This window comes from Larus michahellis, chromosome 11, assembly GCF_964199755.1.
Source record: "Larus michahellis chromosome 11, bLarMic1.1, whole genome shotgun sequence".
In the NCBI taxonomy this organism is placed as follows: domain Eukaryota; kingdom Metazoa; phylum Chordata; class Aves; order Charadriiformes; family Laridae; genus Larus; species Larus michahellis.
Genome location: NC_133906.1, coordinates 16920145 through 16942254, shown reverse-complemented (window position 1 = coordinate 16942254; position 22110 = coordinate 16920145). Strand labels below are relative to the sequence as shown.

The 22110-nt window shown below is 46.7% G+C and overlaps 1 protein-coding gene across 1 annotated transcript in view; it reads left to right on the top strand.

Moving 5' to 3' along the window:
• The window catches only part of COL23A1 (collagen type XXIII alpha 1 chain), a 195573-nt gene that overhangs the window by 145030 nt on the left and 28433 nt on the right, over nt 1-22110 (top strand). The window contains exons 4-5 of the mRNA XM_074604048.1: nt 2482-2524; nt 2773. Coding sequence (XP_074460149.1) covers nt 2482-2524; nt 2773 — 44 coding nt within the window. The remainder of the gene's footprint in view (nt 1-2481; nt 2525-2772; nt 2774-22110) is intronic.

Sequence of the window (22110 nt, the reverse complement as noted above, 5' to 3'; positions counted from 1 at the left end):
GTTTCCAAGTATCTCCATGCCCTCGGGTACGAGGTGTTCACTCCCAGCAGTAACGAATGCTGCAGATCATGGAAAAGCATGGCAGGTTTCTGGTCTCTATAGCAAATCAACCCAAGACCAAAACCCGTGCATTTGTGTGCTATTTTGTCTTCCTCCTCTTCCTTCTGAAATAGGCCCCCAAGTTAATTTGTTATGGAGTTTAAATACGCTGTTTCCAGCTTTCATTCGTTATAATAAGAATTTCCAACAGGTTTCAGTCTTCCTTTTGCACTCTCAAACTGATTCTCACTAGTCAAAATTATTAACAGTAAATTTTGGTAGATCTCTCTGAAAAGAGTGTGTCTCTTGTGCAATGTGCCCACATTGAGGAGATGGCTGGGTGGGGGGCAGCCCCTTGGCACACAATTAACTTTCGTATTTATTGTTAGCTTCCACAGGAAACAAGCGTCTTGTGGCGAGGCTTTAAAAAAAAAAACACATTCAGCAAGCCAGAAAGTTACGTTGTTCTTAGGAGAAAAGATCAGTTCCGTAGGTTTAACTTTATGCCTTAATGAAGATTTACCCGGCCCCATTTGGCCAGCAGCACAGCTAAAGACCAGTGTAACTCCGCTGATGCGGATGGAGAGCATCCCACGGGGCGTATCCTGGCCCCCCCATCAAACTTTGATTCCCATATTTGAGAGGAAAGCATTTTTCAAAGAGCGCTCGCCTGCGTGTGTTGGGAGAAAACAGTAGCTGAGAAAAGGAAAAAGGCAACAAATTCCAAGGAGATTATAATTGGTATATGATTGGAATCCCATATTAAAATAATTTCCTGACTGCTTCTTAGTCGAGACTTGGTTTTGACTTTTCTACAAAAGGCCTTTTGTGGCTAGCTTGGCGTAAGTGAGTTAATAAATCAGGTTTATGATTCTCAGTTAATAAATTGGCTTAGAGCCATTGACTTCTGTATTCATAAGAAATTAAACCAAGGAAAGCGAACTAAGAGCCTGTGTGAATTTTAGCACTAAAGAAAATAGGCTTCTGGGCCTGAAGGGGAGATTGGGAGGTTGTCTCCTCCCCTCCAGGCCGGCCGGGCGCCTGGCTGCAGCAGTGTACGGAGCTGACCGCGTTACAGCTGACGAACGCAGGTTAACGGGCTAATTCTTGGCGGCGGGCGCTGCCTGTCATTGTTGGCTTTCGGTCCTCGTTCTCAGGCTTTTCTTGGGTTTTGTTATTCGACTTTTCAGTGTTTTAATTTTTAAGCACATTTTTAAAACCTTGAAAATGTATTAGCTTGAAATACGCTTCTTGTTTTATATTATTGAATGATATAAGGTCATAGAATCATTGAATAGTTCAGGTTAGAAGAGACCTTAAAGATCATTCAGTTCCAGCCCCCTGCCACGGGAAGGGACACCTCCCGCTAGACCAGGTTACTCAAAGCTGATGAACCAAGCTGTTTGTTTGGTTTTTTTCCTCCATTTTAATTTTTCCCACATTTTTTTCTTTTTTTAATTGTGATTAGTTTCTGGTTTTGATCAGGCAGGAAATGAAGCATGAAGCAGCCGCGAACAGAGAGCTATAGGCTGCCCTGCGAACGGGAGTGAAACGTGGATTGCATTAGGTTATAGGGGCTCAGTGCTCACCTCCGCCTAGCACCAGCCTGGGTGAGTGGTGGGAAAGCTGCAGAAATTGGTGTCGCAGGCGGCAGAGACCCGTGCGCCCAGGGGAATGTAGGAGGACTTTTTTCCTACTGCCGTTAATCACAGCTTCAGACTGCGGCACTGGTACCCAAAGCCTATTGGAGATGCGATGGGTTTTCCCCTGGATCTAAGGCTCTGAGCACAGCAAAACCCTGGAGCAGGGGCTGCATGGAGGTGACACAGGACTGTGGAGTTGTGTGACATCTTTTGAGGTCAGGGAGGAATGGGGACCGAATGACAGCGATGCTTGGGACCTGCGGCAGCTCTAGCAACATCCTTGCTAGGTGCCTCCAACACTGCACTTGCTCCTTTGGCTTTTGCCGGTACCTCTCCAGCTCCTCCTGCACAACGTGAAGAAAAATAAACTCTGTGGTGAAAAATGCACTTTTTGCTCATGAAAATCCAGCTAGGTCTGTCTGCTTTTTGCTGGTGATGCTCCGTGCTTGCAGTTGATGCCCCAGGCTCTGAACGCGGGCAATGCCTCACGATGTGCCCTGGTGCCTGGGGTCTCACGGGGGGAGAGGGAACAGAGTCACGCTGGGGCAAGGGTGGGACAAGGGTGGCTTTACGACATCCTGTAAGTGCTGCCGTGCCAGCAGCACGGGTGAGGTGGTCCCGTAACAGGAGGGTGTGGATGGTGTCAAGTGTATCTGGAAAAGTCATCGCATCAGAATTGAACTGAAAAGTACTGAATCATTCTGAGTTTGGTTCCTGCTACGTGCTGTTTTATCAGATTATACTTTTTCTTTGTAAGTGAGTGACTTTTGTTTTTCTTTGTTTTTCTTTTGTTTTCCAGGCCCTGCAGTAAGTATCGTGGATTTTACTGTTGGATCAACAAAGTTAAGGCTTCCCCTTCCCCCCCTCCCCTGCCTTTTGGTGTTGTTGCAAAAGCACAGCATTTTTTGGTAGAGGTGTGTCTGGAAGCAAAATTGGTACCAGATGCTGTTGTATTTTTTTTTTTTTTTCAGGATTGTAGACAAATAGAAAGGGGAACAAAAGTTTTAAAATGTTTAACTTGCTGCCCTGAGGGACTTCCAGTAATTTTAAACCCAGAAAACATTCAGTAAAAAAGTGTTTCCCTTTAAAGAGTTCTTTAGTCCGCTTCCATTTAGCAGAAAGACTGCCGTACTAATATTTTAACGTTTTAGTGGATTTTTTTAGTTCTAAAACTCTGTCTTGCTTTTCTTATCTGTTGTGTTTCCATCATTTAATACGGGTTTGGTAGCCTCACAAGGGGGGCTGGAGGGAAAGCTGTAGCTTGCTTGCTTCTCTCTTTGAAGTCTTGGGGACAATAACAAGCATTCCTACCAACGCAACTAGAAAATTTATGGGGAATTTGTCGTTTGAAGGGGCAATAGTTGAAAATGTGTCAGCTCCTCCTTCCAAACGTTCAGATGTGCCTTTGGCTGTGCCACCACCATGTCCAAATCTGATGGGTCTCCCGCTGGTTTTGGAGCAAGAAGACAGCATTTCATTTGTGCCCTCCAAGTTGCTGAGGGTTTGTTAAAAAAAGAAATTACGGGTATGAGGTGCTTCTGGTTTTCTACCTTTCTTCCCCCGGAGGAGGAGAGGCGCAGGCTGTTTGCAGCCACGTGTTTCCTTCTCCATCGTTGCACTAACAGAGACGTTTCTTCATGTCATTCTCTTCCTTTAGAGCCTCACTGGGTTGAAAAGGGATCATTTCAGGAGACATAAATTTGCTAACTATTCCTGAGCTAATTAATTTCTAGTTCTTTATATCTGTTTAAAAGCCAAAGGGTGACAAGGAAATGCACGTGGAGCGTGGGGGCTGTCACAGTGCCGTGGCTTTGGTTCTCCTGAGATCAACAGCGCCGCCTGTGGCTTTAGTTAATGGTGTTTACCCTTTGAATTTTTGCTTCTATTTCAAGTTCATTTTTTTGATGTAAAGACCGAAGAGGAGTTTGAGCAAAATTATTATTTGGCTAAGTTTTGAATGAGCAAATCAGGAAAACGTAAGACTTAATCGCTTTGGCTTAACCATTCTTAGAGGAAGTCTGAATGCGTTTACTCTAAAAGTTGTGCCCAGCATTAGCAATAACTCCAAGGCTCTGGCTTGAGAATTGCAAACAAATTAATTTTTCCTGTTAGCTTGCATTCGGAAATGTCGATAAGTTAATTTTCACGTAAATAGTCTGTAACTAAAAACTGCAACACAGCCTCTCCAACCCACACAATAAAAGTGACTCCGTGGGTTTTTGAATTATTAGTGACTCGGGCAGCGGCTGCGGGAGCACCGTTGGGGGGTGGGTTCCCGCCTGCCTGGCCCGGAGCTCGACGCCGCAGCACGGCTGGTCCCCGGCTTCGCCAAACCCCGCAGCAGGGTCTCGTCACGGGTGAGATGCTGAGGCCGAGGGGAGCATCTGCTGAGGCTGAGCGCAGGCGAGTGCGGCTGGGAGCCCCTTTGGGTGCGAGACCTTGTCCGCGCAGGGCTTCTGCCATTTCATGCAATTTGGCCTACTTGTTTTTAAAAAATAAATAAATGAAAAAAATTCTTGCTCAATGGCAAGAAACGTTCTTGCTCAATGATAAATGAAGAGGATACTACCTATTTAAAACTCCACATATACATCTTCTCAGGGATGTTTTCCTCTTGATTCAAGTCTTTTGGCTTAAAATGGATTTATTTAACCATTTCCTCTCTGCTCCTGCTCAGAGGCTGTTATCAGCCCACACGCAGCCGCCTGGGTTACGCTTCCTCACGTGTGCTGTCTGCTCACTTTTATTGTATGCGATTTGACATAGGCAACATATGGTGCACTATTAATTTTTCTTTGTCTCTAGTTGGTTTCATTTCCTGGTTCCCACGGCACTATTGAATTGCAAACGGAGCACAGGGGAGATTTAACACAAACAAGACCGTTTTTTTTTTTTCTTTCGCTCCCTTTGCCCTTCTCCTGGTTTAGTTCGTTTAAAAAAAAAAAAAAATCCTGCATTTTTAGCATAAGTAGCATTTGCCAGAGACTTCTTTAAACATAATATATAATAAAAGTCCTAGAACCCACAGAACCACAATATTATTTTATTTCAACAGTACTGTATTTAACTCTATTAGTTTCTTCTGTTTCTTGATTTTGGCCATAAGGAATCGATTACATCTTCTATGTACAGCATCGCACTCTGCTAAAACTGTATCCTCAATTCTGTTGTTCCCTAGTAGCAGTTGTTCTGGTATTTTATTTTTTGGCTGTCATAAGCTAGTTGTGTATATGAAATTATTAGGATTTGTGGTACAGGATTTGTGGCTGTTGGATGATTGATCGTCCTGTCTGTGAGGAAGGGGTATTCTGCTCAGATGTGCTATAAAACCTCTGTTTCGGAGGGTATTAAAATCACATGCTGGGTAGGAAATTTCTACAATTGAAGGATAGGCTTACCACAGACCGTAATTAAACATTTATAGTCTCAGATATTAACCAACACTTTATGTATTAGCATGCTGGCTGGGGAACTCACCAGCGAGCGAGGGCTGGGAGTTACAAGTGTTTCCTATTTATCAGTGTGTGCTCCAGTGCCATACATCTCCATAAAAATCTCACTGTACACTTTATCCTAAGACTGTAATTTGTTAAATCGGTGGTTGTTGAAGTCAATGTTGTTTCTGGATGAATCAATAGGGCTGCAGGAGGCATTGAAAGCTGCAGGGACACTTAGCAAAAGGAAGAACCCCTATACGTGGTACGAAGGGGGCTGCCAGAGCTATCTCATGCCGTAAGAAATGTATGAATCTGGCTGTATATCCGCAGCACGCTGACATAACCTATGTTTATGGTAGCAGATGACATTGCTGTACCAGACACACGCTTTACTGCCTACTTGTGTACCAGCTAATACTTAACAGCTCCTTCCCGGGAATCTGCCTTACGTCTGGCTCGCAGCAGGCTCTGCTGTAGCTCACGGCATGTTTAACGGCAGCTCGAGCTGTAAACGCCTTTGGGACCCCCCCACCCCACCTCGAGGAGAGCAGAAAAGGTGAAATACCCTGAATGGGTTGTGTTTGATTGCGCTGATCTTGCAGGTGTTATTAGCAACTTAAGTGAAGGTCTTTCCCCTGTAACATCAACTTTTCTTGCCGCTTCATTGCACAACCAAAGCAAAGCTTAGAGGTGAGCTGGGAGAGCTGCATTTTGTGGGGAAATTAATGCATCTAAGATGGGGAAACCTTTAGACGGATTCACCTTTACTGAATCGGGTGCTGGAGTTAGGAGTTTGAAGGTCAGCGGTTGCTCTTGGGCAGATGATCTGTCTCCCTGCAGCCTCCCCGGCCTCTCCAGGTACCCAGGGGTTCCTGTCCCTCTTGGTACCCATGTCCTGGGGTGGGCTTACAGCCGAGATCTGATATGCATCACACACATCTGCGGCTTCAGGGGTGATAGGGACTGGGCACAGGCAGCAGGAATGGGTGTGAGTTGGCAAAAGCCTTGGTAAGTAGCTAAAGGGAAGCAGGAGATCAAAATCTGGGCTAAATATGCCATAGGTGTGACCTTTCTGGTAGGAAAATTGTGCTGAGAGGTTTCTCTGGAGAGAGTTCAGTCCTGGGGTCAGCTGGGGAGCCTATGGCCCCATCTCCTGCCTGCTGCTGTGTGTTGTTGTGCTGCTTCGGGTGCATTGACTGACTTTTATCTCACTTGTTCCCCCACCACAGGGGCAGTCAGGACGCGATGGTTACCCGGTAACTCTGCTATTCCTTTTATTTTTATTCTTATTCTCTTCTAATCTGCACTCTGTGGTCTTTTCCATCTTTTCCATGACACTTGGTTTTCTTTGCCTGTCTCGGTCTCCTTTTTTTTTTTTTCCCTTCTTCCTTCCCATCAGTGATAGCTTTTGACAGATTTAGCCCTAAAACTTAGGAGCCTGTGCAATATTCTCCATTAATGTTTATAGGGATGAAATAGAACCATAGAACAGTTTGGGTTGGAAGGAACCTTTAAAGGCCATCAAGTCTAACCTTCCTGCAACAAGCAGGGACATCTTGAACTAGATCAGGTTGCTCAGAGCCCCCTCCAACCTGACCTGGAATGTTTCCAGGGATGGGGTATCTATCACCTCTCTGGTGGTAGATGATCAAGCCCTTAAATACTTGAGCCCCTTTCGTCACACTCTGGCCTAAGAGTTCACTGGACTGCAAAGGCAGTGAAGGCTTTGGGGTTTGTTCCACTTACAGCTGTAGGTGGCCAAATCTGGGGACACTGGTGAAAGAGCTTCAGGTGTTGAGGTATGTCCTCATTTGCCCATCTCCAAATATTTTTCCCTGGGACAGAAGTGTCCTGCAGAGCCTGTCAGCAAGCAGAGATTTTGCAGAGGCTCAGAAGCGTAATTGGGCATGTGCTGCCCTTCCCATGCCCATGGGCGCCACTGAAATGTCTCTGTGTTAGAGGGAGGTGTCTTCTGGGGGAGAAATAAAGCTGATCGTCTGGGCCGTTACAGGCTCTGAGCTGCTTTCTGCAGGAGGAGAGAGACCTTGTTCTGGCCAGGTCCCAGGCTGCAGCCTGGTGGCTGGCTCCCCGGGTCCCCTTTATGCACTCGGACAGCCATGGTGCTCTGGCTCCGAGGGGCTCGATGGCTCATCAGGGAGTGACTCCCGTCCCTGCACTCAGTGTAATGGGTTGGTAAAAATCACTGTGTAGATCCTCCATGTTCACAGCCCCGTCCCAGCTCTGCTCCTGCTTTTTGAATGGATGCAGCAAGTCCTGCACTGCCTGATGCTCTGGAAGGGGCTTGGAAGGGGCTTCTTGGCTATTTGCCCTGCTGTTCCATTTATAAGGTAAAAAAAAGTAGTTAGCCTTCTTCCTGTGGTTGATGCCCCCCCCCCCCTTTTTTTTTCCCCTCATTGTGTACTGAAGGAGTGTGTTAGGAAAACTCACTCCTTGTCTGTGCCACCTTGTGTCCTGGCCTGGTTCCCCCTGAATGCCCATAAACCACAGAAACATCTATTGAATTTTCTGTGTGTGATGGACTTGGGAGCTCAAGGGAGGAGGATTGGAAGGGAAATACCAGAGCTGTCTTCATTTTTCGTTTCCCCTGGGCCCCTGTGAACCTCCCTGGGGAAGACAGCAGCATTTCCCCAGTGGCACTGGCCCCAGAAGGGAAGAGGTGTGAGATTGGGGTAATTTTGCAGAACAAGCCTGTGCTGCTGTTGCATCCGTAAGGGTGGGAGAAGGCTGCGAGCCAGCGGGGCTGCTGATTTCCAGGGGAAGGAGGGCCGGGGCAGGCGCAGTGCGGTGGTTTGTCTCCCTCAGGCGGTACCTGAAGAGTTTGATTTATTCGAAATTAAGGTGGGAGACTTTATTCCAATTGAACTCTTTAAAGGCAGCTTTAAGGGTGGCTTTCTGCTCTTGAGGGATGTGACTAACCACTTTGGGAGTAGCAGTGCCCGTGGCAGGTTTACACTCTTCTTCTGTGTGGGTTTTAGTTGCAGACCTCTGAAAAATGAAAATGCTGGAAGGAAATAGTGACTTTTCCCTCAGATGGAGCATCCCCCCAGCCTGTCCTGGTGGGCAGCCCCAGCACCGTGTCCATCCCACTCCTTGTGGGGGATTTTGGTGCTGCTCCAGCTCTCCAGGATGGTGTCGGGGACTGGCAGTGACCTCCGGCTCTGCTGCCACAGCTGCACTAGGAAAATGGCATTAATGTGGCTGAAAGGTTCCCCCCCCAGGACCCGCAGTGCAGGCGAGCTGTGTGGCTGGTCTTTTTCCTGACTTTGCAAAACTGGCTGAGCCAAACCCAGCAAATGCTGAATTACCGCATCCACGTGGCCGAGGCTACACTAATTAGCTTTATCTAATAATAAGGTGACAATAATTGCATTTCTAAAGTAACGTGTGTGCCTGAAGAAGGAGAAAACTAAACGTAAATCAGGCTCAAGAGTCTTATTCTGCAGAAGCCTATGGATGCCGTTTGTTACATCCAGTTGCATAGTCAAATTGATTTAATTATTTAGTTCCCTTCAGGGTGATCAAATAATCTCCAAGCTGTTTCAGGAGGTAGATGTGGTGCAAATGCAGAAGTAACAACTGGATATTAAACGGTGTTTGGTGTCAGAGATAGGTCTGGTAACATGTGCATCTCTTGGCTAGCAGGGCTTTGAGTTTATTTGTGAGCTGCTGATGTATAGCTGAGCTGCAGGCAGTGGAAGCTTTAAAGGGTTGAGTGAACCAGAGCTCTGGAGTTGGGGCCCAAACAGAAAACAGCTTTTATAAGATGCTTTCAGTATTTTTATAGTTAACATCTTAAGGGGAGGGGTTTGTGCCCTACAATAAAACTTTACAGCAGAAACAGTTTCTTCTTTATGAAGTTCTATAGGTTCATTATTATTTTTTAAACCACAGAGAGGATTTAGTTTCTATTTTTAGGACTATGGCATATCCTGCTAATGTTACGGTAACAGCTACGAAGAGTGTTGGGTTTTGTTGCTTTTCAGGTCTTGTTTGACTTAGTTTTGACATCTCGAACATGAATAACAGCATATACCTTGGCCTGAATTTCAGCATAGGTTCCTATGGGCTGCATGGGGTCTGTCTTCTCTCCCCTTCCCCCAGTAACTTTTGAACTTGGCCCATTTCAGCCAAATTTGGCAGAAGGACAAAGACTGTGCAGATAATTAGTTTAATGTGAACTTTTGATATCAAGGGCAGGTTAGGGGAAAAAGAGTCTTTTTGATATCCGTGGTGAGGCATGAGCTCACGCTGCCATACACACGCCTTTGCAGTATCAGCTGCTTCAGAGGTTGCCTTAAGTTTGTCCTTTCTGAGATTTTCTGTTTCTTTTTTTAATTGCAGTGCTGGGGAGGCTTTTAAAATGTTTTTGACCCCCCAGGTCAATAATCTAATCCATTTTGGGGGTTTTCTAACAGAGGAGGAAAGCTGATGTCGGAAGGGTGAAACTTGCACTGCCAGATTTGTAACTGCATTTAATAACGAAATTGCAAGATAAAAACTCTCCCCTGCCGGTAACCCAGGTACACACGGTGGAAATTGCATTCAGCCCAGGTCGGGCAGAGGTGACTCCCATGGGCTCTCCCAGACCCCCGTGGCTGGTGAGCAAGGCAGAAGCCCATGACTCACTGTGCTTCTCGCTTTAGCTGCCGAGGGAACTGGCTCGTGGGGGGCAGAAGGGTCTCTGAGAGCTGATTTAAGAGCCGTTGTATTCATTATCATTCAGGTTCCGTAGGGGCTTGAATGTGGATTGTGTGTGTGCGCTCTCTGGAGAGCTGAGGGCAGAGAAGGGCAGAAGATCTATTTACTATCTAAAATACCTGCAATCTTTTCATTTTTTCCTTATCTTGGCTGTGCAATTTGCACATAGTAATGGTGGCAGCGATCATCATAAGCTCCTGGGTTTTGGGGTGCAAATCTGCTTAGTCTGAGAGCCTGCCTTGCACCTCCTGAGCTTGCAAGAATGCAAATGAAGGCACCAGGGAGCAGTGAGGTTTTTACTCTTTTTTTGATGCCAAACCACTAATCTTTGGAAATCCTTTTTAGAGAAAATTACCTAAAACAACTTCTGGGGAGAAGCAGAGCGCTCCACACCAAAGGTGAAGGAGAACCAGCAGGTCGCTTTTCTCATCTGACCTCTGTGTGGTCCTTCTTGCCAGGACACCATGATGTTCCTCTGGGTCTTTGTGCTGGTGGTGATGGGCTGGAGTAACACACCAGGTGTGTAGTGGATGGTGTCCTGGGGTGATCTTGGCAGCGTTGGTGGCTGAAATCTACAGGATAAATAATTCCTTTATACAGAAATCCCAGAATAATTGGTAATTACAGATTGATTACAGAGCTCTTGATTTGTTAGAGATGCAGTGATCTCTAAGTAAAAAACAAAAAACCCCACAGTTACAAAAATGCTGCAAAATGAACAGTTCAGGAGAGAAAATGACCATTTTCTAGACAAGGTCCTGAGCAACCTGGTCTACCTTTGGTTAGCCCTGCCTGGTGGTATCGCTGTTCCTGCAGCTCAGTGACCTGCCTGGTGGCTAATGGGTATGGTGGTGGTGGAGCTCCGGTTGTCCTCTCTCTGGGCTTTGCGCAGGTCCAAGTGCATGCCGAGGTCTCCCTGCTGCCGTGGAGGGCATTGCTGCAGGAGGGCCACCAGCCACTGCTGGTTTAACTGCATTGTTTCGCTCTGGTGCTTCCCCTCACCAGCTTTTCTAAAGAGAAGACAGCAGCCTTTAGATCAGATTGATGAGGAAGACTTGGATGACACCTTTAGCCTTTGCCGAAAGACCTCCCGGCCCATCCCCAAACAGAAGCGCAGCCCCGAAGTTTGAGCTTGGTTTTGCATGAGGGCACGCTGGAGCAGAGGAGAAGCAGATGTGCGGCCACTGCGCCAATGGAAATGTGTTTCTCGTTGGGTAGGACCAGGCACTGGGGCTGGGATCCCTTGGGACTTGTCCCGAGCTGCGTTCTCCACCACAAGGAGCATCTGGGCTGCGAAGTTCTTCCCCTCGGCTTGATGTGCTGTCAGTGCATCAGCGTGTCGGGGGGCATTTGCCCTCGTAAAGCTGGAGGGGAGCAGAGGGGTTGGCCGTGCAGAGGGCTGAGGCGGCGGGGCTTTCGGCTGCTTACGTTAGTTAGCAGGGCGGGCAGCTGCATCTGGGCAGGAGGAAAACAGAAAATGAGGAGCAGATGGAAGAGACAAACTGCGAGTAGACTTCTTGCAGCTGACCTTTCAGTGCAGGCAGATCTTCCCATTATGTAGCTGTTTAGCGGAGTCAATTAATGGATAGAGGGGAGAAGCAATGGTCGGGTGGTGCTTTTAGCAGCCTTGCCCCTGTCCCTTTCCCTGCCCCACACGGGGATGGTTTTATACTTGCCTTCAAACTACTCAGCTGTCCTCCTACGTATTTTTCCTCTTTTCCAAAGAGATGCTGCGTTTGTGGTTCACCAGAACCCGTTCACTTCCCTCCTCCCGTCTACCGGAGAGGCCTTTTGAAGCCAAAGTCCCTGTTTCTTGAGAGTTTCATCTGCTTCTGCTACTCATCCCTTCCTAAAATTGGTCTCTGCTATGCTGCTACGTGACATCCCGAATGGAGGGTTGTCAATTCAAGTGGGAAGAAACCAAAAGAATGGAGCTGATTAATGAGGGGAATTACTTCATGTGCATGTCTTCATTAATAAAAAGCAGAGCAGGGAAGAGACTTTGCAGAAAAAAAATATGATATGAAACAGAGTTGTCTCCTATTTTATAAATTTTCCCTAGTATATTAGCATCTATTTTTACTTGAGCAGTGTTATTCATTTCATTCCTCCAGCATATAATGTTTGCCTTCTGAATTTTGTAAATCACTCATGTGTTGCCTGAAAGAGCCCAGGCATCGTCCTGCCTGTCTCTTAATGGTGGGAACTCTTTGGGAAGGCAGGGAGAAAAGGGCTTCAAGTTCTGTCTGCTTAGAAGTAATACAGCTTGTTACTCGAAGTTACTCAATATTGAGTGGTATCATCCTTTTCTACTGACAGGTAACTACACCACTGTAATCAATTAATGGACTTGTAGTAAAGGAGAGATACAACACAGGGGTTACTCAATGCTGGCACAGCTTTTGGGGAATAATTGCTCAGTCAAAATTGAAATACTCTTGTACAGGCTATTTTCATGTATTTAAAGTCCACCTCACGCTAAGGAGCTGTTAGAGCTAAGCAGCTCAGCATCTTCAGAAACTTTATTTTGGGAGCCCTGCAGTGAGCTAATATCTTCCTTTGGCTACAGCATTGTAAATCCAGAGTTATCCACAGTCAGCTGTAATGCGTATAGCCGGAAATCAACTTGTAAGGATGAGAGACTCTGTTTTTAATTAATTTTCAAGACGTAAAGTGAAGCCAAATGTGGGGTTTTTTTTCCTGAGCTGATGTCTGGGAGAGGGGCTGGAGGAGCACATGCAGGAGGGAAGTTGGTTCCTTGACTTGTGAGATACCAGTGCAATGGAGCAGGGTCACAGGAGCTTTGGTGGCAGCTCTAGACCTTGGCCATAACCAGCAGGGTTTGGGGTTTTCTCCCCACTTTTTTCTCCCCAGCAATTAAGAATCTCAGTTAGTGTAGATAACAAGGGAAAGTCTGTGCAAGATTTTTGTGTGTGACCCATAAATGTATTATGAATGCAGACAGGCTGATGTGTGAGAAATGAGGAACACGTGCCCAAGCTTGTTCCTGGTGGCAGTTCCTCCATCCCATTGTGGTCCCTCAGAGTTTACCAGAAAGCTCCAAGATACGCACTTAGCCAGGTGTCTTGGAAATGGCGACACCAGAAAACCAGATGTGACGTTAATAAACTGCTTTTACAGGAGAACTGTAGAAGTAACTTGGAATTGGACTGCCTGATGACTTGGTGAGTTGCCTCCATCTATGCAATTATCTCCAGGCCCTGCTTGGGCACGCTCCGGGTGCACTATGGGAGAGTTGCAGAAGGAGCTGCGCGTTGTTTGAGATTGCTCCGTGCCCAAACCAGAGCGACAAGCGGTGGTTTAACTCCTCAGGAGGGCTGCCAGAAATCCTAAGTGAGGGATGGGAGACCACGCTATGTGGTCAGATCTCTTGGGCTGTAGGGAAGAGCGTGTGGATCTCAGACTTTTACTGTTTTTTCACAGTAGGCAGATGCTTTCCGGACCCTGGGTGGTAGCTCATGCACAGACACGGAGTGCCTGTACATAGCATGGGTGTTTTGGTTGGTTGTGCATGCACAGGATTTACAAAAAAAAAAAAAAATCATATTTAACATCTGGCATTGCTAGACTTAGATATTTTTAAATACTGTCATGTGATCGGCCTTCATCCCCAAAATGAAGGCTTTTGTTGGTAAGCTGGCTATTTAGTTTTCTCAGCTAGGTTCATCGAGGTCATAACCGTCATTTAGGGTTTGGTCCTGTGTTTGTTCTCTTGAGTATCTTTATTAATAAATATTCAGACTTCAAGGAGCGTCTCCTGTGAATGAAGTCCTTCGCACACATACTTGTCCCAGTAAGAGTCCAAAAGACAGAAGTAACAATTATTCATTTTACAAGGCAAACTTTGTAGTTCTAGTCTTTTTCATTTTATTTTAATATCAGTTTTGTGGCCAATTCACGTAATTATCTGCCTAGAGGGGAAAACCTCTTTAATCAGGGAAAGCAGATCCAGCGTATTTTCCTGCTACGTCCGTTTACTGGCTCTCTGATGTGGAGACAACAATGATTTTGTAAAGACCAGCTCTTCGTGGCAGCAGTTTATTTTTCTTTTGATTTAGAGGTAATTCTTCCACAGGGAAAATAAAAAATTGTCTTATATCCCACCCAGTAGAGGAATTGCAGATGCATTTGTTTATCTTCTGTACTTCCAGTGTTTCTGGCCAAGGAGAGGAGAGGGCCTGGTGAAGAAGCTGACAAAAATGGCCAGGAGAACTTTTCTGCAGAGGCAGATGTCTGATACAGGACATGCGCGGCTTTTCGGGTGATGACTTGGACCCAGCTGCTCGCCTTATCCCAAGCTGGCTCACGCAGGGGGAGAGGTTTGGTGGTGAGGATGGGTGGTGGAAAAGGTCCTTCACCACCCAATGCCTGGTTGAAGCAGGGCTTTGGTTTCTGGCATCTTGTGCGGCTTTTCCTCTGGTTCCCCGTGTTGGGTGCGAGTGCAGCTGGTGCATCTGCATCTCAGTTTCCAGTGCGTTCAGGCACAGCCGTGTGGTACGGAGGCTTGGTTTGCAGGCAGAGGAAAACTGAGAAAAAACAAGAAGTTTGCTCATTAACTGCAAAAGAGAGGTAATCTAAACAGCAGCTGTCAGCCAGGGGTGGCACTGGTGGGGCGAGAATATAAAAGCAGTAAGAGGCTGGAAGTGTTTGCTTGAAATGTCGATATTCCTCCAAAACAACTGCTTACCAGCTTCAAAACTGCATCCCCACCACAGAAGCCGTCTCCTCTCTCATAGTTGGACATTAAATAAAAAATATCCAAAACCCAATTGGGCACCAAATGCTTGAAACAAGCAGTTGCACAGAACACATGGAACTCATTTAAGCCTCAGAATTTTGGGGGAAGTCAGGGGACTCTTTCTTCCATAAAAGCACTTTGTTGTTTTGGAAGGAAACTGGTGCAATGTGATGCACAGATGAGCGAGCTCTTGCTTCTGAAATGGTGCTGAGCAGTAGATAAGCTGAACTGATATGCTGGGGCAGTGCTTGCAGCAGTTGGCTGCGGTGATTCCTTCCCTTCCCCTTAGAATCATAGAATGTGTTGGGTTGGAAGGGACCTCTAAAGGCCATCTAGTCCAACCCCCCTGCAGTGAGCAGGGACATCTTCAACTAGATCAGGTTGCTCAGAGCCTCATCAAGCCTGGCCTGGAATGTCTCCAGGGTTGGGGCCTCCACCACCTCTCCGGGCAACCTGGGCTGTCTCACCACCCTCATTGTAAAGAACTTCTTCCTCATGTCTAACCTAAACCTGCCCTGCTCTAGTTTAAAACCATTGCTCCTTGTCCTATTGTTAAGTGCCCTTGCCAACAGCCTCTCCCCAGCTTTCCCGTAGGCCCCCTTCAGGTACTGGAAGGCCGCTATAAGGTCTCCCCAGAGCCTTCTCTTCTCCAGGCTGAACAACCCTAACTCTCTCAGCCTGTCTTTATAGGAGAGGGGATCCAGCCCTCTGATCATCCTCGTGGCCTTCCTCTGGACCCGCTCCAACAGGTCCATGTCCTTCTTCTGTTGAGGGCTCCAGAGCTGGACATAGTACTCCCTTGCATCAGGAGAAGCAAACAAACCGGCTCTGGTTTGGCATTTCTTTGAGTTTTGTCTGAGTAACCTTGCTCGCAAACCCAAGAGGTGTCCCCTGCAGCTCCAGACCAGCATTTACTTTCCACCCCTTTGGACCAGTCGGTGTTTGATTTGCTTCCAGGTTTTTTTCTTGAGCATCTTGGAGAAGACATCCAGTAAAACAAGGAGGGACCTCTGTGAACAGATGGAAGGAGGCACATCTTGTGTTTAAGGAAATGGAGAAAATGTGCCTTATTTCCACTGTGAAGCCCTGAAGAACATGGTTGGCATAACTGGGAGAGACATTGGGAACCCAAGTGCTCTGGTGAGCCCGTACTGATGATGCCAAGGAGGGACTGAACAGTGGGCAGAGCCCAGTGCTGCCCCATAAACATTCTCAGGATAGGGTTTGGGTGGGGTTTTTTTCCCTCATTTTTTTTGTGTTGCTTTTGTTTACTAAGGATTTCAGAAACCCTTGCAATTGTTCGTGCCCTGTGCTGGGCCCTCGTCACAGTGGCTGGCAGTGCGTGGCCGCCGGATGCCCTGCGTGGACCAGCCCAGCCTCCGAGGGGGCTGCTCCCTTGCAGAGCCCCACAGTCTGGTTTGCATTATGGGTGAAGTTTTTAGCAAATTATTGCTCCTTTCTGCTCCGTTTCCATCAAAGAATGGGCTGAGGCCGCCCAGCAGTCTGAGGACAGATTTTTTTTTTTTTTTTTTTTTTGGAATAGAGCACGGATTTGTGGTTGGTTTTTGGGTTGGTTTGTTAACACACGCTCGGCCCTTATCAGGCTGTGGCTCTGCATCGTTAACCTGATGCCTCTGTTGGGGGGTTTATTGCTGTGAGCTTGGGCCATGGGACACGGTTCCACCACAAGAAAGGTTTCAGAGGGGCTTTTTTGGGGGGTTGGTGATGCTGAGCCCCACCAGATGCTTTGGGCACCACTTAAGTGCTTTTTTTGGCAAGAAATTAGGAAGAGGGGTGAGAGCTGCCAGAGCGAGGGGGCTCTGCTGACAAGGGGGGATCAGCTTGCCCTGCTGCCCGGAGCAGCCCCCTTGGGATCCCCCCCCCAAAACTGGGGTCAGATGTTACAGGAAGGGCTGCAGGTTGCAGGGAGATGGATTTTGGGGAACTCCTAATTGCCCTTCCCTGTAAAATAAAATAGGGTTTTCTAGCGGAAGGAGGAGAGCCTGGCTCTGAGGCCATGCAGGACGGCGGCAGCAAATGCAAGAGAGGAGGGAAAGAGCCAAACTAGAAGATGGTTTCCCATTAAACTCTCAAAAAACCTCAGTAGCAGTGAATTGTGCCCCAAAATATTGTACCCCCAGCTCTCTCCAGACGTGGGGTAACACACACGTATAGGCAGAAGCAGCTGTGCCTGGGTTTCAGAGTCCTCTTGCACCTTGTGCTGTACCACGTGTAGGGTTTTGTCTATGGAGGGAAGCTGAATGAAAATGCTGGTGCCTCCTGCTGTGCCTTAACTCCAGAGCTCTCCCAAATGGGGGCTGCCACCGCGAGGAGCAATTTCTCTTACCTGCTGCTCTCATGGTAAATGTGCTAGTGAAGCCTGATGTTTAAAGCAGTTTTTGATCCAGGAATACAACTTAATGGCTAAATAAATAGTTACCTTTTAATTCTATGACATCTGGCCCACCTTCTTGGAGAAGACTGTAAATCAGCTGATGTTGGCGTGCAGAAAGCTGTGCTCTCGGTGCCTTGCTGCCCACCTCGGGTAGGGTGTAGGTGCCATCCAGGCTCTTTTGCGGTGGCAGCAGCCCTGGGGAGGGTAGAGCAGCCCCCGGGCTACCTGCCACCTGCCCTGCCGGAGGGGCTGCTGTTTGCAAAAAGGTATTGGCTAAATCACCAGGGTTGGATGTATTTAAAACTGAAGTCACGCAAAACTGGGACCTTACTGAATGGCATGTGTAAATGGTTTCCTTGTTAAATCTGGCAAAAGGGTATTTATCAGGACTCACTTTAGAGCTCTGCACTTTTTAGCGGTTTTGAAAATAAGAAGGGGAAAAAAAAAAAGGTATTTTATTGATTTACACAGAAAATATGTTTAAAAGACCTGTATCCCTTGTGGGGCAGCCAAGCTAGTTAAGCTTCCCTGTTTTCAAATATTCTTTGCTTCCATTTTTTAAACAAAAGTGTGTGGAATAACAAGTGTAAATTATTTTCCAAATTAAAACAATTAGCCTTACAAATATTTAAAGTCATGCCTCATCAACATTGCTGGTTTGTGCTTCTAAGAGAATTGCAGAAGACATTTGCTTTTAAAAAATGAAGAAAAACCTGTCACCTAGTAATGAAAAACTAGTTTTTGGGTAATAGAATCCTGGACCAAAGGGGAATTTGTGTTGGACAATACCAAAATAGCTTTTTTCAAAGAAACAGAGAAAATTATTAGCAAAGGATTGCTAATAATCATGTTCATGCTGAAAAAATATTATTTATTTATTTATAAGTGCAGGGCTGTTCCCCTGTGCAGCAGGCCCATCCCAGTGAGACCATCCGTGCTATATGTGGTTGAACGTGAAGCTGTCATGGTTTTAATGATCTTAATGCTTAAATATGACAGCTCCTGGTAGGAACGTTTCCAATGCTGTGTTGTGCCGCAGACAGACGTGGTTTTGGGGTCTCACGCCGGGAACCCCAGAGGTCACGGCAGATGCAGGAGGAACCTCCCACCAAGGACTTGTCCAGGCTCACAGCCATTGCAGTCAGTGCGTGCGCAGGATAATTCTACGTATGACCAACTTCACACGTACAGTCTGTCTCTTCACAGATATTCAAATGCTGTTTGGAAGGGCAAATGATTACTGTAGCAGAGGTGTTATTGGATGGAATAGAAACCTGTTTTTTTATAAGGGCTGCCGGTCCTTCAGTGCTGAGGACTTCATGGCGGGAGGAAGGGGTTGCAGTAATTGGGTACGAGGACGAGGTGACATCCCAGAGCACTTCTTGTACTCAGCTCATTTGCAGTTAGCACCAGTGGTTCTCAGCTGCTATTTAGAGGACTCGCATTTCAGTTCTCGGTCCCTCTTCTGCCCTTTTCCTTCAGCTGGGAAGCTTGCAGTAGCCACAGCAACCTGGCTGCCATTCTCCACTTCCCTTGTGACGGGGCTGGCAGGGCGTGCTTGGCCACAGCTTTTGCTAGAGCTTTCTTCTTGTACAAAAATGTGCTGATGAACCGCATGGCCAGCAGACCCCGTCCCACTTGCAAAGATTTACAGCGTAGCCTATAGGAAAGGACGATCCCTGTTCCCTGGCTGCACTGCAGACCACGCCGTCTAATGACCCAGGGCCCTGCCCAGGGATGCTAAAATATTGTCCTGCTCCTTTGTTCTGACACTTTCCTCTCTCTTTCAAATGTAAGATTTTACCATTTTTTGAAACCACAGACGCAGAGATTGAAGGCAGCCTTTTGAATTTGTTAAAATTTGACTGCAGGGTTCCTTCCGACCCCTGTGCTAATTTTTAGCAGAGCAGGAAGCATTAAAAATAACCATGAGAGAATGTTTCCCAACTCAGAAGGATTGTCCTCTTAATAATCTTGGGCTTTGGTTTCACTAGATATTTTCCCTCCTTAAAATTCCTGTAACGCTGCTAGAGCAAGTACATCCCTGCCAGCAGCAGTAATGGCACCGGAGGAGAAAGGCAGAGGGCCAGTTAGCCAGGCTGGCACCTAGGCTTGCTCTGAGCAGGAGTGAGGAATGTGCGGGGGAAATGCTTATTATTTATTGGAAGAGCTTTTGCATGTGAATCGGAGCTTTCAAGCTCTGGGTCTTCCCACTTTGGTGGACCTAAAACTCTGCTCCCAAGCCTCCAGCTGCTCTCAGCATTGGCTGAATCTCAGTTTTGCAAAGATATTTTGGTGCTACATCTCAAGACTTCTGAGCTTCTACAGCGAAACAAAGCAAAAATATCAATGTTTGTTTTGAAACGTAACTGAATGGTGGCCCCTTCCGCTGAAGCTGAAATGTTGCATGGCCAAACTAAGGCATGCAGCAAGAGCCCGTGACGTAGTAACAAGCTCTGCTCAAGCACCAATGTCTTATCTGACTTGTGCCTGCATTCTCAGCCTCATTGTATAAATATTTATCATTAAATAATATATCATGAAGGTATACCATAAAATATATTATATAAATAATATAATGAGTTGACCTGGCACTAAGCGCAGGTGGTTCTTACTGGTATGTGTGTCAGAAAATGAGATCTGAGTTAATTACAGCTAGGAGTGGGCTCTGACATCCACCGGACAATGTTGGCTGGGGCTGTATCAGTGTTGTCTTCCTTGAAGCACCTGGTGGGTTTGTCCTGCTTGGCTGGTGCAGTGATGGGTTTGGCAGAACCATGCTTTGGGGGAAGTGATTGAATTTTCTCTCTACCTTGTCTTAAAGCATCAGGTTTGTCCTCGGCAGAAGGTTCATCCCCTCTCGATGTAGTGAGCATTTAATTGTGTAAAGAGCCTCACTGCGTGTGTGATTTGGAGCGAAAGGCTTGTAACCAAGAGTGGGCAAAGGCACGAATGAAATCTATCCCTGGATGAAAAGCATAGCATGAAGCTGCGGTGGTGCTCTCTCTTACTTGGGCCCTGTAATGGGGTGTCCAGAAAACGCACCTTTTTTTCTTACACTTTGTGCTGGTTGTTGAAGTGGAAATGATGAATTTTTTTTTTTTATCTTTTTTGTCCCTCCAAAATGAAAACTTCTATAGAGGTGGTTTTTGACTGGGGGAATGGGGGTTATTTGTTGTTTTCCTGTTCCTTAGTTATCAAATAAACTAAAGATTCCTTCATCTTTAATTAAAATGACAGGGAGTAGAACTCAAATAAAAGACAATAATGATCTCAACACATGGGTGCTCCTGAAAGTTGCAGGTAATCAGGTGAGCAAGCCCAGATTTCAGATGCTCTCTCCTGCTTTACACATGCAATCCTCTGGCTGCCTTGGCTCACACAGACGTTTGGCTGGGCAGGTAGAGCAGAGTCAATTAAATCTCCAGCCCAGACTAACGAGTCATTTAAAAGCCTGAGTTAGTCTTGTCCATTCAGCAGCACGGCTGGCCAAGAGCCCCTTTGAAAGCCCAATGGGTATTGTTTCTCCCAAGCATTAAATGCTTTCCCTCAAACAAACATCCTTTGAATAGGCCATTGTTTTTCCTTCTGGATGTCCCTTTGCGGACTGATACAAGAATAGCTAAAAGCTGATGAATTGGTATTGTAAATTTAAAAAAAAAAAAAAAAATCTCTGGGACTTCTACTCCCTTGAGAAGTTGAATGTGCTGCCAGTTCTCTGCCCAGGTCCCACATCTTGTCTTCTGGAGGTCAGAGAGCTGCACCGGGAGCCTCAGGTGAACCACCTCAAACAACCAGGGTTTTAGAAAAGATGCTCTCTGGACCTGATGCCTTTCCCAGTAATGTAAGGAATGCAGGTGGTATAAAGTATGGAGGGGATGCTGGGGGAAGGAGTAGTAGTTTGGTTGTGACCGGCAAGATTTGCATTAATGGGTGCAACTGTATTCGTTTCTATTTTTCACTACTGTTTTATGTAGCAGTCATGTAATGATAACTCCTTATGAGAAACAATACACATCATGTGAACTGTATAACCTATGTTTGGTCACTTCAGAAATCTCATGTGTAAAGAAATCCTCATTTATTTCCAGGTGAACATCTCTTGTACATGTCCCCCAGTCCTTATAACACAGGCACCGATGCCCTGCCCAGGATTCAGCCGCCTGGATTTACCTCTTTTTTCCTCACAGAGCTGCGCGTGTCCCAGGGTTTTGTATTCCAAGCCCAGTCACCACAGCCCCTGCAGACTGATTTATTCCTTATTGATGGCCAGAGCTGTAAGCTGGAAGGATGCTATTTTTAATGCAGCCATTGGGCTTCTCTTACACACCTTTCTCTTTGTTGCTCAATTTTCACAAATTTAAGCTGAAAGGAAAAAAACCTTCACCCTAATAGGTTCCCTGAGAAATACAGAAAACTTTGATGCTGTGTCGTTGCATTACATGGTAGACCAACCTACATTTGCTTCGGTGGGTCCTCCAGGTTTACAGGGCTGTAATTCGGGAAGGTGTTTCAGCCCAGCACCTCTGCAGAGGGAGCCAGGAGGATGTGCCTGTGCCGCAGACGTGTGGCTGTGCTGGGCAGGCATGAGAGGGAGCAGGTGCTCATCCCAAGGTACTGTTTTCCAAGTGTAGCCCTGGGATTTGCAGCAGTTGGGGCTGGGTTTGAGATCACAGGACCGTGCTGCAGTGATGGCTCAGGCTTTGCCGTGGGGACAGGCTCCATCCGGAGGGAGTCCTCACCCAGCAAAGCGTATTGAAAGTCTGGAAACGAATCGGGTGTCCGAGGGCTTTGCTGACTCGCAACCGTCATGGCGTGTCTGTTCAGGAACGGTTTGTAGGGCTGAGCCTTCTTTGGGTTTGAATGAGGAAAGGTTTTGAGTTCTCAGGCAGCAGGTCGTGGGTAGGTGGGAATGCAGTTGTTCTGGGATTTACCGTAACTACTGAGTTTTGAACTGCTTCTCTTCATCCTCGAGTGCCAGCTCCAGCTGACAGCAGGGGCAGCTTTGGTTTTGTCTGCAGGCCTTAGAGCATCTGTGCTTCCTCTCCCCATGTGCGTCCTTTCTCAAAAGCAGGGTTTTGTATGGCCCAATACGTTCAGTGGCTTCACGTTAATTAA